We start from the raw sequence: 16,533 nt of genomic DNA on the forward strand, positions 1-16,533 counted from the left end.
AAAGTGAAAGCTTTAGGAAGCGGCACTGCTGAGGGCTTCTTTTACTGCCACAGCCAGAATCACAATTACTCACATACCTTCTCGGTCAAAGAAGCCTTGAAGAGCCTTCTTTGGATCCTTTATATAAAATGCCTCCCGGTCCTGCTGAAACTCCAAGGCAATGGGGTTCTCTTCAGCCTCGTCCTCTACAGCATCTTCTCCTGCAGGAGTCAAGGAGACACACACACACACAAAAAAAAAAAAAAACCAAATATAAAATGAGAGTGTGTGAATGACATTCATGAGCCTTCTAGGCCAAATCAGGATACAATTAGATGAGCTGGCACATCGACACACACCTGCAATCAGTACTCAGGAGGCTGAGGCAGGAGCCCTGCATGAATATATAAAGACAATGTTTTAAGAAAAACACACACACACACACACACTTATTTATCCATATTTGAAAGTGACCAAGAGAAAAGATATCTGAGGGCACAGGTTAGAACAATGACAAAGTCACCATTACGAATATCTGTTTTCTTTTTTGTTTGTTTGTTGTTTTGTTTTTTTCAAGACAGGGTTTCTCTTTGTAGCCCTGGCTGTCCTGGAACTCGCTCTGTAGAATATCTGCTTTCTAAACCACGTAACGACACGACTTGTTTCCACGGCTTTTTCTTCTTTCCATGACTTCAGACACTTACCCACCACACTTTGACAAACAACTGAGCGCTCTAGCCTTGTCTCTTTCTCTCCTACTCAGGTCTTACTGATTATTATTATACTCTGCCCAACGCCAACGCCAATGCCGTGCGCGGCTTCATCAGGACTACTTCCCCTTCCCTTCAAGCTCTATCTAGCTTGACGCTCTTCTTCTCTCTTCTTTTGCCTTTTTTTTCCCCCTGAGACAGGGTCTCTCTGTAGCCCTGGCTGTCCTGGAACTTGCTCTGTATACCAGGCTGGCCTCAAACTCATAGAGACCTGCCTGCCTCTGCCTCCCTAGCACTGGGACTAAAGTCGTGCACCGACACCACCACCCTGGCATCAGCTTGAAACTCTTATTTAAAAATATATAAAGTGGGGCGGTAGGTAAAGGTCCCTGTTGCCAAGCCTGTCGACCTGCTTCTGACCCCCTGGGATCCACAAAGCCAAAGGAGAGAAATGACACCTGCAAGTTGTCCTCTGACCTCCACCTACAGGCCAAGCCCCCTAACACAAATACCCAAGAATTAAATAATTTATAGTTTCCAAAAGATCTAAATTAGTACTGTCCAATAGAAATATAAGTGTTATAAATATAATTCTGAGTTTCCTATTAGCTACTTTAAAAAGGTCATCTTACCATAATAATCATTACAAGAATAATATTTTCTTTTCTCTTTTTCATTGTCATTGAAATCCTGTGTGTAGATTGCACTTAGAAGACATGCCTTTGGACGAGCCACATTTGACATGCAGATAACTGTTACCGTATTGAAATAGCATAGGTCTAACTAAGTTCCCAGTGACTATTTCCTTTTCTGACAAAAGCTCAGGCATGCTAATGGTTTCTGGCTTATTCTTGACACTTAGCATAAGTATTTTCGCATCTGTTCTGTTTGACATCTACAGGTCACACACATACAAGTGCCACAGTGCACACGGAGGTCAAAGGAAGACCTGTGGGAATCCATTCTCTTTTTCCACCATGTGCTTCCCAGTGATCAAACTCAGGTCTTCACAAGTGGCAGGACACATCTTTACCTGATAAGCAATCTCAACAGGCCACAACTTCTTTCTTTCTTTCATTCATTCATTCATTCATTCATTCATTCTCTCATTTATTTTTTGAGTCAGGGTCTCTCTATAATGTAGCTCTGGCTGTCCTGAAATTTAATATGTAGATCATGCTGGCCTGAAACTAACAGAGATCCATCTGCCTCTGCCTCTCAAGTGCTGAGATTAAAGGCCTGCATCACGATGTCTTATTAGGCCCAACTACCTTTTTCTTTCGAAGTTTATATGGGTACTCTACCTGTAAGTACACTTATGTGCCAGAAGAGGGCATCAGACCACATTAGAGATCATAATGAGCCACCATGTGCTTGCTGAGAATTGAACTGAAAGAGCAGATTGTCTGAAACACACACACACACACACACACACACACAGAGCAGACAGTGCTCTTAATTACTGAGCCATCTCTCCAGCCCCCTTCCCCAACTATCTTTTTATAGGCCTGACTACCTATCATCCAAAACGTGGAGCTACACAATAACCTCTTGAATGTTTTGTACTTTATGTAAAAAAATATCAAATACTGATTTCTCAGCCAAAGGAATGAAGTAAATTTTTTCATGCCCTCCAGGTGATAATTAGCACTCAGAACTCTGTGTGTGTGTGTGTGTGTGTTTAAATGATAAAAACAATAAGCAAATTACACGGTGAGAGAGAGTGTATGTACAATGCCCATAATTCAAAATTTTTGTATCACTAAAGTTAATGACCCCAAGCTTGCAAATTACATCTACCCTACTTCAGGTATAGTTTTGGGGTTTGTTTTTTTTTTTTGAGCTGTATGATCAAAAGTACTTGAGGGTGCCACCAGGAATGAGCTCAGAACTTTTAGTAGCAGTTTCTTACCCATTCCCCACGTGCAGCCCATCTCTTCATCCTGACCACTTGTATTTCTCTTCCCTTCAGTGGTATCTGCTTCATCTTCTTCATCTGAGTCTTCACCTAACATCTTCTTCTCCAATAACATCTGCTGCTGCTTGCGCAGTTCCTTCAACTGAGTCACTGTTAATTCAGATTCTGCCTCTCGGTCTTCCTCTGGTCCCTAATGAATCGAGAGAAAAATATATACGCATATGGATTCAGACGGGGAGAAATTACTTTCCGGGATACAGCAATGTACACAGACTTGTGAGTCCAGAGTGAGCCCCATGCTTTTGCCATTGGTTACTAGAAGAATCCTTTTCCTCAACTAAACCTTAAAGTCACTCAGAATCCCAGCACTGTGAAGTCCCAAGATTTTTATCTTAGATTTTTCTACCTACCTGAAGGATAAAGAGCCGAGTGCTGCCTCCAAAGCGAATAACGTGCCCGACATGGACTCTACAGTAAGTGCGGGGTGGGATGCGAGTCTTGTTGAGGAAAGTGCCGTGGGTGCTCCCCAGATCGTAGAGATAAAAGCCCTGCTCACGACCGTCAGAGTCTCCGCTGGGATCCGACCCCCGGTGCTGTAGTACAGCATGGTACCGAGACACGGAAGGATGCTCCAGGCATACGTCGCAGCTGGCAAGTCTCCCGAAAAGGCAGCAGCTCGTGTCTTTCAAGGTGCGGGTTCCAAGGATGGTGCCCCCCTTCAGGGTTTCGAGACTGTAGGGGGCAGTGGCTGGGCTGCCCCACGATGGCTCTTGGTATGGAGGAGCCCGGGTCGGACCGCCAGCAGCAGGGGCTACCCGCGGGCAGCGGAGCTGCTCCTCCGGTGGATCCCGGGTCTCCTCGCTGTCCCGCTGCGGTGGCGGGACCTCCGGCTCCCCACATCCAGAATCCAGCTGCGCCGTGGGACATTCCTTTATCACATCCTCAGGAACCGACGGACTGGAGGCCGGAGCCTTACCCCGCACTGCGGGAGGCACCGGCAAAACGGGCTTCTTAAACTCGCTACTGACTTCCTGAGGTGCTGGCGCTTCTAGCTGAGAGGTAGTATCAGCCATCCTCAGCCGGGTGCAATCTCAAAATGTGTCCCTCGGAAACCGATACCCCTCGCTCTCCACGTTCCCGCTCGCTTCTCCTCCTTCCCAGCTCCTTGGCGCTTCTCTGGACGGCAATGTTGGGGTTCCTCTTTCAAGACTCGCAGAGTTTTAAAGATGAGAATAGCACCAGGGAGTCACAATGCCAGAAAAGGGGGAAGAAGTCTCAAAGTGCTGGGCAGAACACGGACATTTTTAGGCATTGCAACCGGCTAGTAATAACTTCCTGTGGCAGAGGGCGATTGGGAAGAAGTGCTTCCGGTGGCCTTGGACCACTAATCAATAAACAAGGCTCCTAGGCATGACCTAGTCGTCGACTCGGACCGGTCAGAGTCAGGCAGCCGTGTGTACCACTCCTGGGACAGGTCGGTGAGTATTTGAGCTTTGTTGTCTGGCTCAGGTCCAGAGCGTCTGGTTTCCTGCTGCCCTGTAAATCAGACTTCCCAGGATCCTGTGGTTGGCGCCTAAGCCTGCAGATCCGGAGCCAGGAGCCCCTACCCTGCAGCTCTCGAATGTAGGCTTGGTAACCCCTTTACTCCTTTTGTCAAGTTAGTGAAGAAGCAATTTATTATTTTTTTCATTCTCTTATTACTTGGAACAGATTGTTGAGGCAGCATGTTTAGTGACTTTACAAACCTGAGCATCGAAACCTCTTTTCTCTGTCACTCTTTGTATTTATGACATTGGCGTGACACTGGACCCCAGCTTCCACATCTGAAAAATTGGAAATAGTAGTGTTATCTTTCATAAGATTATTGGAAAATCGAACTAAGCAATAATTTATATTATAACTCTTTGACAGAGGCCTTGACACTATACCAAGATGGTAGCCATAGCAAGTGGGAGAATACAGATGAATAAATCAATTAAAATTAAGGTCCAGGGATAAAAGAAAATTTATGTAGGGCTAAAAAGGAAGGGGGTCTGTTGGGGAAAATGTTGGAGGGTGGTGATTTCAGTTTTTTGTTTTTTGCTTTTTTTTAATGTTTGCATTTAATTAACCTCCAGAGTGGTGTCAAGCCACCAGAGTACAGGCTCCTCCAACACCCTTAATCTTCTCTTCAGCTGTCCTGCTGAAGAATTCGGCCTTCACGATGACAGGCTGCTTAGGGAGCTCGCCCTTGCCCAGAACTCCAAGTAGCTCGATCTAACAACATCAGTGACGGGAGCTGCTCTTGTTTTTTTTGCTGCATTGACCCATGTCTGCTTGCTGACCAACGTCCACAATTTATCCAGGTTGACAGCTGGGCAGAAGCTCTGGTTCCTCTTCAAGTGGTAATGCCGCATACCAACTTTCCCTACGTAACCTGGGTGATACTTGTCAACGTTGATCCTTTGGTGGTGCACTCCGCCAGCGTCCCCGCAGAGCCTCCTGGGAGCTTGTGCTTACCAGTGAGGCATGGCCTTGGCTCATGTGGCCCTGGAGTTTCCAGGTCTTCCTCAGTCAGGATGGCAAGGGGTGGCAGAAAGGAAAGAGGGAAGAGCTCACGAAGTCTCTCGAGGTAGCAGTCGATCTCAGTTATCTTAAAGAACAAATTCAAGTCTGGTAAAGGTGTAGAGGGTGGCAGAGGATTCCTAGCAGAGGTCACAACTTAAAGGGTCAATTATAAAAATGTCTGATATTCTCAAGAAGCTGACTAGTGGGGCGGGAGAGATGGTTCTGTAGTTAACAGTGCTGGCTGCTCTTCCAGTGGACCTGAGTTCCATTTCCAGTACCCACATCAGGGCACTTGACAACCATTCTAATTCCAGCTCCAGAAGGATCTGCTGCCCTCTTCAGACACGTTGACACCTGCATACACATGGAACACACACACACATAACTCAACCCCCAACAGACAGCAACAAAAATTAAATCTCTCGGAATTCATGGCCAGCCTGGTCTACAGAGCAAGTTCCAGGACAGCCAAGGCTACACAGAGAAACCCTATCTTGAAATTAATTAATTAAAAATAAAATACAATCTTAGCAAAGAAAATAAACTGAGGAGCAAGTAAGATGGCTCAGTAGGTAAAGGCAACTAACTAACCTGCTGCCAAGTCTAACAACCTGAGTTCAAGCCATGAACCCACCCACCCATACGGTGGAAGGAGAGGACTGGCACTCACAAGTGTCTTCTGGTTTTCACATGCACACACACCTAAAATAAGTAGAAGAAAGGAAGGAAGGAAGAAAAAAGAAAAAGAAAGGAAAGGAAAAAAGAAGCTGAGTATTCTATTGTTAGAACTGAGATCATTTCATCCAGGAAGCTCCTCATTTGCTTGCCAGGCACCGAATCCACACCTTTAAAGTGGCAGTGCCTACATGCTGCTATACTGCTATATTTTGTTTCTGTTACTCTTCCCTCAGGACAAAAATCTTACACCGTCACACAATGTATTTGTTTGATATTCATTGGAGCCGGAGAGACATAAAGGCAGTGAACCTGGAGAAGTGAATTAAAGACAGGTAGTAAGTTTCATTGAATGTTAAGCCACAGAATTCTGACTTTTTCCCAGGCAAAACAAAACAAAACAAAAGGCTTGGAAGTATAGCTCAGTAATAAAATACTTTCATAGCATGTGGTCAGTCTTCTGCACTGAGAGACAGAGACAGAGAGACAGAAAGGAAGAAAGTCTAGCAACAGGGCCAAGTGTAGATCAGATCTGAGAAAGACTGCAACAGCAGTTCTCAACCTTCCTAATGCTGTGACCCCTTAATATAGTTCCTCATGTCGTGGTGACCCCTCAAACAAAATTATTTTCATTGCTACTTCATAACTGCAATTTTGCTACAGTTATGAGTCCTATTGTAAATATTTGATATACAGGATCAAGGCATTTGATCCCCAAAGGGGTTATGACTATAGGTTGAGAACCACTGGACTAGAGGAAGGAATACTTGTTAGAAGGCAGCAGACGTCTCTCAGATTCAGTTTGGGAATACAGCTAGGTCTATAAAATGATTGCCATTGTAAGCATGAGGACCTGAGTCCAACTCCCAAAACCCATATAAAAAAAAAAAAATCCAGGTATGGGTGCACGTGCTTGTGAACTCAGCTTGTGGGGAGGGGTGCAGAAACAGTCAGATCCCTGGAACCTCGAACTCACTGGCGAAGGGGATGGTTCTTTTATTTTTGTTTTTTGTTGTTGTTGTTGTTTTTCGAGACAGGGTTTCTCCGTGTAGCTCTGGCTGTCCAGGAACTCACTCTGTAGACCAGGCTGGCCTCGAACTCAGAAATCCGCCTGCCTCTGCCTCCCAAGTGCTGGGATTAAAGGCTTGCGTCAACACCGCCCGGCGAAGGGGGTGGATCTTATGCTAAGGTCTTAGTCCCTAATTGGTTCATGATTTGTCAGTAAAGAAAGCCAGGGGCCAATTGCTGGACAGAAGGTACAGGTGGGACTTCCGGGTGCGGGAGGAAAAGGGAGCCACAAGGAAGGACAGAGGTTTTCCTGCAGTGCTTTGGAGGAAGAAGAAGGCAGCAACCACCTGAGGTCTTGGGGGAGCTGAGCGGGGGCGGGGGTCGTGAATGTTTGGCAGGGCTTAGGTGGGACTAGCCACTGAAGTCTGGGGTAGGTGGAAATAGTAAGGCCCAGCAATTGTGCCATGAAGTCAAGTTATAAAGGAACAAACTCTGTGTGAGTGTGTGTGTGTGTGTGTGTGTGTGTGTCTTTGTCTTTGTGTCTTTTTTCCACAGATTCAAGAGAAGCCAGGTGGGGGTTCAGCCAGTCCCAGAGCATAGGCGGAAGAATAAAATCTACAGGAAACACACTGGTTTAGAATAATCAGCAAACCCTCGACTCCAGTGAGAGATCCTATCACAGAAAGCAAGATGGAGTGTTGCCTGAGGCCGATCCCCGGCCTCCATTTATGCTGCCACAAAGAACCTCTGTTTGTTTATGTATATGTCAGAATTTGGAAGCATAAACCTAGATTAAAGGTTCATGAATATTTCTACCAGGCACAGCACAGATTAAAAAGCACCTATTAGTATTTTTTGTTTTGTTTTGCTTTTTGAGATCTGGTTTCTCTATGTAGCCCTGGCTGTCCTGAAAATCACTCTGTACACCAGGCTGGCCTTGAACTTAGAGATCTGCCTGCCTCTGCCTCTTGAGTGCTGGGAGAAAGGCGTGCGCCACCATGTCTGGCTATCTGTTAGTACTTTTAATACTACTCGCTTTTTCCTATTAGTCTAGCACAGGTGTGTACAAATACTCTGGACGTACTCCAGACCTCCCCTTCTTTTTCATGCCTTGTCAAGTATTTAGAATGAGACATGATGGGGATTCTGGTGATGACTTTGTGGCCTAAATAATAGGTAGTGCACATATTAAGAGTCCCACACACCAGTCACTACTCTTCACCTATTAATGACTTTGATTGACCTTTTGTAATTCAAAGAGGAGTTGTCGCTGTGTGATTGGCATCTAACAGTTACTTTTCTCATTTCTTCAGGAAGAACATCGTTCATCCTGGAGTTTCCTAGCACCTTTTTCAAAGTGACCTTAACTTGCTTTTTGTGTCAGAGCTACCTGGACTCCCTAGTTTGCACTACAGAAGCTTATGATCTACAGTTGCCAGAGACGGAAACACATACCTTTAGGGTATCATCCACATTAAGCGCAACAGCTCTTTTCTGCTCGCTCTAAAATGCTGAGGTACTGGGGAGAGATACCAATACCGTCAGGACAGACCAACAGAAGCTCCTTTGACCTGCTCCCACGGGAGTTCCGTCTGGTGGAAGTCCATGACCCACCCCTGCACCAGCCCTCGGCCTCCAAGCCGAAGCCCCCCACCATGCTGGACATTCCCTCAGAGCCCTGCAGCCTCACCATCCACACCATTCAGTTGATCCAGCACAACCGACGCCTGCGCAACCTGATTGTCACAGCTCAGACCCAGAGTCAGCAACAGACAGAGGGTGTGAAGTCTGAAGAGAGTGAACCTCTTCCCTCCTGCCCTGGCTCACCTCCTCTCCCTGATGACCTCCAGCCTTTGGATTGTAAAAATCCCAATGCTCCATTCCAGATCCGGCACAGTGACCCAGAGAGTGACTTCTACCGGTAAGGCAAAGCGCTGCTGTGGTGGTTTACTTAAGTGATCTCCCCTTTCCTATGACCCTGGTCTGATTATAGTAGCATTTCTACACAAGGACTGGAGATGAGAGTGATTGACTAGGCTAATGTTGCTCAAGTCATTAGTGTAGTGTAGTGCAATTTGTCCAAATCTCCAGAAGCTAGTCTATAATTTTGTTGTTGTTGTTATTGTTGTTTCTGTTTTTATTTTATGAGAGAGTTTTTCTCTATAGCCTTGGCTGTCCTGGCTGGCTTCAAACTCATAGAGATCTACCTGCCTCTGCCTCTCTAGTGCTGGAATTAAAGACATCTATTTTTAAATTTTCTAGCACAATAGGCATTTATTGAGTGCTTATTAATGCCAGACAGTTTACTAGAAGTGAAGCACTACACTGATACATGAGTAGTAAAAATGATCTGGTAAAGCAGTGGCCCAGCATGGAGGAAATCAAAACAAAACAAAACAAGATGCCCAGCTTGTCACTGTCAGCAGCATAGTCACATTTTGAGGGTAATATAATTTTATTCAATGAAATATCGTTCTTCATAGCCAGTCGGTGGTGGCGCATGCCTTTAATCCTAGCACTTGGGAGGCAGAGGCAGGAGAATTTCTGAGTTCGAGGTCAGCCTGGTCTACAGAGTGAGTTCCAGGACAACCAGGGCTACACAGAGAAACCCTGTCTCAAAAAAAAAAAAAAAACCAAAACAAACAAACAAAAAATCATTATTCATATTAAATTTGTGTTATTACTGCGACTGACTTTTTTTGTCAAATTTCTATTTTAATTGTTAAGAAGAACCTAGGGATTAGGGAGATGGCTTAGTAAGGTGGTTGATAACACCCTGTGTTCTGTCCTCAGAACCAATGTAAAAAAACAAAACAAAAAACCCAGGCATGGTGGCTTCCATTTATAATGTCAGCACTAGGGAGTCAGAAACTGAGGCTCTCTAGTCAGACAGTAAACCGACTCCAGGCCCAGGAGAGACCCTGACTCAAAATAAAAGGGGGTGGCTGGGAAGACGGCTCAGTCAGGAAAATGCTTGCCATGAGAGCCTGAGTTTGAGAACCCAGTTAAAAAGCCAAGCAGGGTAGTCCATGATTATAATCCCAGGGCAGGAAAGGCAGAGGCAGGAGGATGCCTACGACTTACTGGATGGCCAGTCTAGCCTAATCCATAAGCGCCCAAGAAAGGTCCTAAGAAGAGACCCTTTCTGAAAAATCAGGGAGGTTTTTGTCATTTCCTTAGAAATGACACTGTAGGCATCAATATGCATTGTACATACATGTGTATGTGTCAAGCCCCTACATGCTCACACACGCACCCACATGCACACACACACACATGACTTGAGCCTAGTTCTATACATATTTTAAGAAACTGTATAAGAAAAAATAATGCACAGCAGCTATGAGGTTCCAAAACATCACTTTCCATTAAAAAAGCCCATATACAGGCTATAGATTTAGCTCAGAGGTTAACCCCCTGCTGATTGCACAGGCCCTGGGTTCAAATCCCAACACTGCAAGGGAATAAGTTCATATAGTGCTCAAACTAAGTGATTGTAATTAGCTCTTTATTAGGTACTTCTGATGCGTTTAAGCTTTGGCCCAGGTAGACTGGTTACAGACCTATTAAATGAAAAGTTAGTCACTGTCTTTTTCAACTACCTATAACTTGCAGGGGTTGTTATTGGGCAAATATAGTTAAATGAGTGAGGGCTCTTCAGGCACCACCTTCTACAGGAGGTGGGGACGTAAACAAGGAACAGAGATTTTCTTTTCTGCTTCATTTTTATTTATAAAGCAATTTCCTTTGCAGATGGAGGCATAACACCAATAAATTTTCAGAGGGGTTGGAGGGCTGACAAGTGGGTAAGAACGCTTGTTCTTCCAGAGGAACTGGTCACTCACAGCTGTCTAATTCCAGTGGCCAGCGATCTGATACCTCCACTATTCTTCTGTGCAGTTTATTTTAGATACACATTACCTTTTTAAACTCTGTCATTGGCAGGGCTCGGGAATATGATATTAGGTTGCTGACCCGTTCGTTCTCTGAGAAGAACAGGACAAAGGTGACTGTTTCTCTAGAATACCCTCTAGAATGGGCCAAGGATTACTGGGATTGTAAAACTCCAGTGAGACAGGCTGCTCACCCCTTGGCAAGAACTCGAATAACACTCCTTTGTCTCCTCTCTCAGTGGGAAAGGGGAAGCTGTGATGGAGCTGAGCTGGCACTCCTGTCGGCAGCTCCTCTACCAAGCAGTCGCCACAATCCTGGCTCACGCAGGCTTTGAGTGTGCCAATGAAAGTGTCCTGGAGACCCTGACTGACGTAGCGCATGAATACTGCCTCAAGTTCACCAGGCTGTTGCGCTGTGCCGTCGATCGGGAGGCCCTACTGGGACACACCCCTTTCCCCGATGTCATGGAGCAGGTGTTTCACGAGGTGGGCATCGGCAGTGTGCTCTCCCTGCAGAAGTTCTGGCAGCACCGCATCAAGGACTACCACACTTACATGCTGCAGGTGAGGAGGCTGGAGACCAGGCAGAGTGTCCTCGTCAGCAGAGGCTACAATCCGTGTTCTGGAGAATAACGAGAGGGACTTGGAGCAGAGTGAATTCAACACACTTTTCTAATGGTCTGTGCTGTTTCTCTGTCCTCAGCACTGGCCCAGTGAGACGTCAGGGCCTCTTTTAGTCAGTGGGTAACCCATTCCTCATCGCTTCCTCTGGAAGAAGTACACAGGTATCGGGGTCTCAAAAATAGGACGCTCTTTCTTTTTTTTTTTTTAAGATTTATGTATTTACTTTATGTATGTGAGTACACTGTAGCTGTCTTCAGACACAGCAAAAGAGGGCATCTGATTCCATTACAGATGGCTGTGAGCCACCATGTGGTTGCTGGGAATTGAACTCAGGACCTCTGAAAGAGAGGCCAGTGCTCTTAACCGCTGAGCCATCTCCCAGCCCTGTGGCTATCATTCTTTTATTCAACAAGTATTTATTGAGGACTTACTGTGAGTCAGGCATCGTGGGAGATAGTAGTTTACAAGGGGAATCAACTCTTTTGAGCTTGAAGTGTTCATGAGAAGCAAAAACAGGCCAACAGGTAATAAGCACAACAATTTCAGATAGCATGGAAACTAACCAAACCAGTGGCGTGCCTGGAGGTGCAGGTCAGAGCTCCGTCACTCCAGTTCTTGAGGCTGAGGCACTTAGTGACTAGGAACCCTCGACGTCTAACAAAAAGATCCAGATTGCTTGCATCACTCGAGGTTTGCTGTAGGGTCTGATGCAGACGCGTGGGAGGTTTCTGAGTTTGAGACACGTTCCCTGACAGCCAGAGCGGCCTTACACTTCTCCCTTCTTTTCAGCCTCAGAAGAGACAGAATTCCATACGCTGTGGCCAGATAACTGTTAGTTTTTATAGACAGAAATGTAGCGCTGGCTTTTTTGCCTTGCATAACTTTTAATTAGTGATAAAACACTTTCTGACTTATTTTCTTTATGTGTTTATCATAAACTCAGACCCAAACCCTTACATGACTTGCCTCCATTGGCAGTGGCCTCTGTCCCTGTTGTTTAGTGGTGCCGGAATTGAACTCATGGCCTTGCCCAGGCTAAGCATGCACACCCAGGCTAAGCATGCACTCTTCCCCTGTCAGCACCTCAGCCCTGCCAGGAGAAGTTTGTTTTGTTGTTGTTGTTGTTGTTGTTTTTTCCAACACAGTGTTTCTCTATAAAAACCTGGCCTATCCCAGAACTTGTTTTATAGTACAGGCTGGCCTTGAACTCCCAAAGATCTACCTGCTTCCCAAGTGCTGGGATTAATGACATGCACCACCACTTTCCAGCCAGCAGCAGAGCTTTTAAACCTCACCTTTCAGGCTGGCTGTTAGTACAATGCTTATCTCAAATGCCTGAGACCCTGTGGATTCACACACACACACAAAGAACGACTCATCTGGTAACTCCTGCTCCGCCCAGTTTCCCTTGGCTTACTACAAGCTCACTATCCAGTCTAATTCTACAATAGCCCTGGAAAACTATCTCTTGCTTGCCTACAGATTAGTAAGCAGCTCTCTGAAGAATATGAAAGGATTGTAAATCCCGAGAAGGCCACAGAAGACACTAAACCTGTGAAGATCAAGGAGGAGCCTGTGAGTGACATCACATTTCCTGTCAGCGAGGAGTTGGAAGCGGACCTTGCTTCTGGAGACCAATCCTTACCCATTGGGGTCCTCGGGGCTCAGAGTGAGCGCTTCCCATCCAACCTGGAGGTAGAGGCTTCGCCGCAGGCTTCAAGTAAGAAAGTTGTTTATTTGGCATCTGGTTCTACCCATCTTAGTACTTCCTGACACTTTTGAATCAACTCCAAGTGTGAAAACGACAGGCATGGGCAGAACGGAAGTTGCTGGAGCAAACGGAGCTGTGGTGAATCCTTTACAGTACTCTCTGGTTTAAGGAACTGTTTCCTTGATAGAGACTTCCAGAAAATTGCAGACCACAGGGAATGTTAGTGTTCTGCTGTGTTGGATGGAGCTGTTGTGTTATAGGTTACAGCAGTGACAACTTTAGGAACCTGGAATTGTTCCATTAATTTTTTATTGGCTCGTTAATTTTTTATTTCTAGGCAATCATATTTTTGTTTAGTTGTTGAGACAGGGTCTTGCTGTCTGCTCCCCAGGGTGTGGCCACTTGGGGAGGCGGGATGTGGGGAGTTTGACTGTTTCCAACCCTGGGCCTGCAGCAAGGCCAGGGCTGTGTTGCTTCTCAGGCTCTTGGGTATCCAGGCGCCGTTGGGAGTCCCAGAAGAGTGGGGGCCCTCGACTGGGTTTAACCCCAGGTGTCGGGGCATGGGGAGGAGAGCCCCAACTGGTCTCACAGGAAAGAGTTCTTGGCTTGACATGGCAGCAGGCTTGCTGGCAGTTGTGGCTAGGAGTGTAAAGAGGCCTAATCTGTAGAAGGCTTTTGCCATGGCTCCCCACAGAGGATCCTGATGGAAAGACAGCCATGGTTCTAAAGCATTCATTGTCATGGCAGAAAGTGGATGTGTAAAACCGTACCCCACTTGTCAGGGTGGACCTGAGGTTACACACCTTTTAGGGAGGAGTGTCTGGGAAGGAGAGCTTATAGGCTATGCTCTCTGGGCCTAGGCTAACACAGAGACCTCCTGGTCGTGTCTCTTTTATGTGAGAAACGTGACCCGTGTGTTCCAAGTTAGGAGTCAGGCAGGGAGCTGGGAGTCGCCTAAGCCTCAGGTGTGTGCCCACCAAGTCTCCTGGTCTCGACCTGCTCTACCTTACCAAACTTCCTGAAATGGTTTTACATCCCACCTCTTGCCCTGTAGTCTAGGTAGGTGTGGAATTCCAGGCCTCCTGCTTCAGCCTCCCACGTGCTGAGACTGCTAATGCTTCCATAGGCTAGCTACACTGAGTCAGTTAAGTTGCAAATTAGTTTGGACACTTAGTTATTTACAAATGTAAACACATAAGAAATTTAAATATCAGATCCTCATATGTGACCCAAACAAAATTAGGTCAGTGTTAGAAGTGCTAAGAGGTTTTTTTCTGAAGAAGTCATAATAGTTAATAGCAGAGCTGCATTACCAAAATACAGAAAGATAGAGGACACCCACCAACATCCATACCTTTTGTCAGGAAAGACAAGTAGGGAACTGATATCAGCATTGTGTATGAACATAGTCTTCAAAATGAAAGTGAGGCCTAGAGAGAGTCTCAAATAGGAAAATAGCCACATGAAAGGAAGGAAAAGGAGCTAGGGAGATGCTGTGCAAGCATGAGGACATGAGTTCAAATCCCAGCACCCATGGAAAAGGTATGGATGGCTGTGTGTTGTGTGCCTGTAATCCTAACACTGGGAAAGAAAAGCCCGCTGGCCAGCCAGCCTAGTGTAGGCAGGGAGCAAGCAACAGAAGATACTTGGACTCCTCCCTTCCTTCTTTGGCGTCCACATGCATGTGGATGGGCACTCATACCTGCAGGGTGGGGGCAGGGTAGGCTGTGGAATTGTATCTGCCTTTGAACAGAATCTTGCCACCCACTTTTGCTTTTTTGATACAGGAGAAATGAGGGTGGGTAAGGGAAAGGGGAAAACCATGAAAGTGGAAAGGAAGTGGTAATTTGGGGGTGACATTTAAACCCTAAGCTAACAGTGACACCCTCACCCCATGAGAGGTACTGTAATGAAAGCGAAGACCGCTGGTCATGCGAGGGCGAGACGTGCAGTGGGCTCACGATCTTTCCCTTCATTTCTAGGTGCAGAGGTAAACGCTTCTCCTCTCTGGAACCTGGCTCATGTGAAAATGGAGCCTCAGGAAAGTGAGGAAGGCAATGTGTCTGCGCATGGGGTGTTGGGCAGTGATGTCTTCGAGGAGCCAATGTCAGGCATGAGTGAAGCTGGAATCCCTCAGAGCCCTGACGACTCAGACAGCAGCTATGGTTCCCACTCCACTGACAGCCTCATGGGCTCATCCCCTGTTTTCAATCAGCGCTGCAAGAAGAGGATGAGGAAGATTTAACTGCAGGGGGACGCTTTGCAGACCTGCAGCAGCCAGCAGAGAGCCCTGGTGGCTGGGCTCCTTCCAGGAGTAATTAGAGTCTGTTCTTAAGTGTCAGCCTTTCCTAATTTCAGAGACAGTTCTTAACCTAAACAGTTCACTTTGGCATCGTTTTTGTACTTTTTCAGAACAGCTAAGCCACTGCTCACAGATGGACTGTGATACTGGCCTGGTAATCAGACCAAAGTACTGTCCTCGGCTGGTTTTAGTGTGAGACAACTTACATCTCAGCTCCTCCCAGCCACGTCTCTGGCACACTTGGGAGGAATCATGCCACTTTGATGCTCCGTGCAGAGTGGGACACTGAGGTGCTTTGCTTAAACTTCAAAGCTTGCATATATTCAAGAAAATATGCTGTTATAGAAGTCAGGGATTCAGTCATTGATTTTTGTGCCGTCGTTGGGGGTCCAGTAGTAAGATAAGACAGTAGCTAAACCTAACCAAGCTCATCAGTCAGATTTCAAAACTATTTTTGCTACTCAAGCCTCTTACAAAACGAGAGCCTGGTGACAGCCATTATCCTTAAGCAGCTGTCCCCTCAGCTCTTCCTTTTCTAGATTATTCCGCCTTGTTTTTCCTTTCATATGCTCTTATGCTGACACAGACTTGTTAAGTATTTTGCACCATGCACATTTCCCACTGTTCCTTTTCTCCTTGTGAAGGCGGCACAGGTCCCGCCACAGCTGCGGGTTGGGTGGGCAGTATCCGGCTTTGCTTTCAGGTGTTTGTTTTTGTTTTGTTTAAAAGGACATTTGAGGAGCCAGAGAGATGGCTCAGTGGGTAAAACCACTTGCAATTTAAGTTTGATCCTGGGAACACACATGGTGTAAGGAGTCAACTCCTCACATGTCATGCTACATGCATGGGCACACAGAAAAATAAATTATTTTTGAAAAAAGTCATTTGAGTTACTCCAATTCTTTTTTTAAATTTCTTTGGCCATTTCATACACATATATAAGGGGTTTTCCCCTTCTAACAAGCACGGCTTCTCCCTTTCATGTCTTCTGTGTGTGATCCAAAGTTTATCAGCATGGTTTCAAGCGTGAGTGGGAAGGTACTTACTGAGCCCTAAGGGCAACCCAGCAGCAGCTACTCACACCCTGCCTCAACAAGGAAGGTACTTACTGAGCAAGGCCAACCCAGCAGCAGCTACTCACACCCTGCCTCAACAAGGAAGGTACT

General features: G+C 46.1%; 2 protein-coding genes and 1 pseudogene across 5 annotated transcripts in view; 1 reads left to right on the forward strand and 2 right to left on the reverse strand.

The window, feature by feature from the left end:
- Positions 1-3,717, reverse strand: part of Slc4a1ap (solute carrier family 4 member 1 adaptor protein) — a 29,645-nt gene extending 25,928 nt beyond the window's left edge. For both annotated transcript variants that reach the window (XM_052186344.1, XM_052186343.1), the window contains exons 1-3: positions 3,018-3,717; positions 2,602-2,797; positions 78-200 (exon numbers count right to left, since the gene is read on the reverse strand). In XM_052186344.1, coding sequence (XP_052042304.1) covers positions 78-200; positions 2,602-2,797; positions 3,018-3,680 — 982 coding nt within the window. In that variant the 5' untranslated portion in view covers positions 3,681-3,717. The remainder of the gene's footprint in view (positions 1-77; positions 201-2,601; positions 2,798-3,017) is intronic.
- A 233-nt stretch (positions 3,718-3,950) lies between these two features.
- Positions 3,951-16,251, forward strand: Supt7l (SPT7 like, STAGA complex subunit gamma). 3 transcript variants are annotated; one of them, XM_052186345.1, is made up of 5 exons: positions 3,951-4,085; positions 8,151-8,758; positions 10,970-11,294; positions 12,837-13,074; positions 15,048-16,251. In XM_052186345.1, exons 2-5 carry the CDS (start codon positions 8,346-8,348, stop codon positions 15,308-15,310), a joined length of 1,239 nt encoding a protein of 412 aa, XP_052042305.1. In that variant the 5' UTR covers positions 3,951-4,085; positions 8,151-8,345; the 3' UTR covers positions 15,311-16,251. The 3 variants fall into 3 exon arrangements, with proteins under 3 accessions (XP_052042305.1, XP_052042306.1, XP_052042307.1); XM_052186346.1 differs by lacking the exon at positions 3,951-4,085 and adding an exon at positions 4,897-4,991; XM_052186347.1 differs by lacking the exon at positions 3,951-4,085 and adding an exon at positions 5,943-6,164.
- LOC127687983 (60S ribosomal protein L27a-like) lies at positions 4,732-5,457 on the reverse strand (annotated as a pseudogene).
- Positions 16,252-16,533: the final 282 nt, after the last annotated feature.

This window comes from Apodemus sylvaticus, chromosome 6 (assembly GCF_947179515.1).
Source record: "Apodemus sylvaticus chromosome 6, mApoSyl1.1, whole genome shotgun sequence".
NCBI lineage: Eukaryota > Metazoa > Chordata > Mammalia > Rodentia > Muridae > Apodemus > Apodemus sylvaticus.

Excerpts from the sequence above, each read along its gene's own strand:
- Supt7l (XM_052186345.1), top strand. The coding sequence starts at position 8,346 with ATGCTGAGGTACTGGGGAGAGATACCAATACCGTCAGGACAGACCAAC. Across the intron at positions 11,295-12,836 it reads ACCACACTTACATGCTGCAG|ATTAGTAAGCAGCTCTCTGA; the intron begins GTGAGGAGGCTG and ends GCTTGCCTACAG. Across the intron at positions 13,075-15,047 it reads GGCTTCGCCGCAGGCTTCAA|GTGCAGAGGTAAACGCTTCT; the intron begins GTAAGAAAGTTG and ends CTTCATTTCTAG.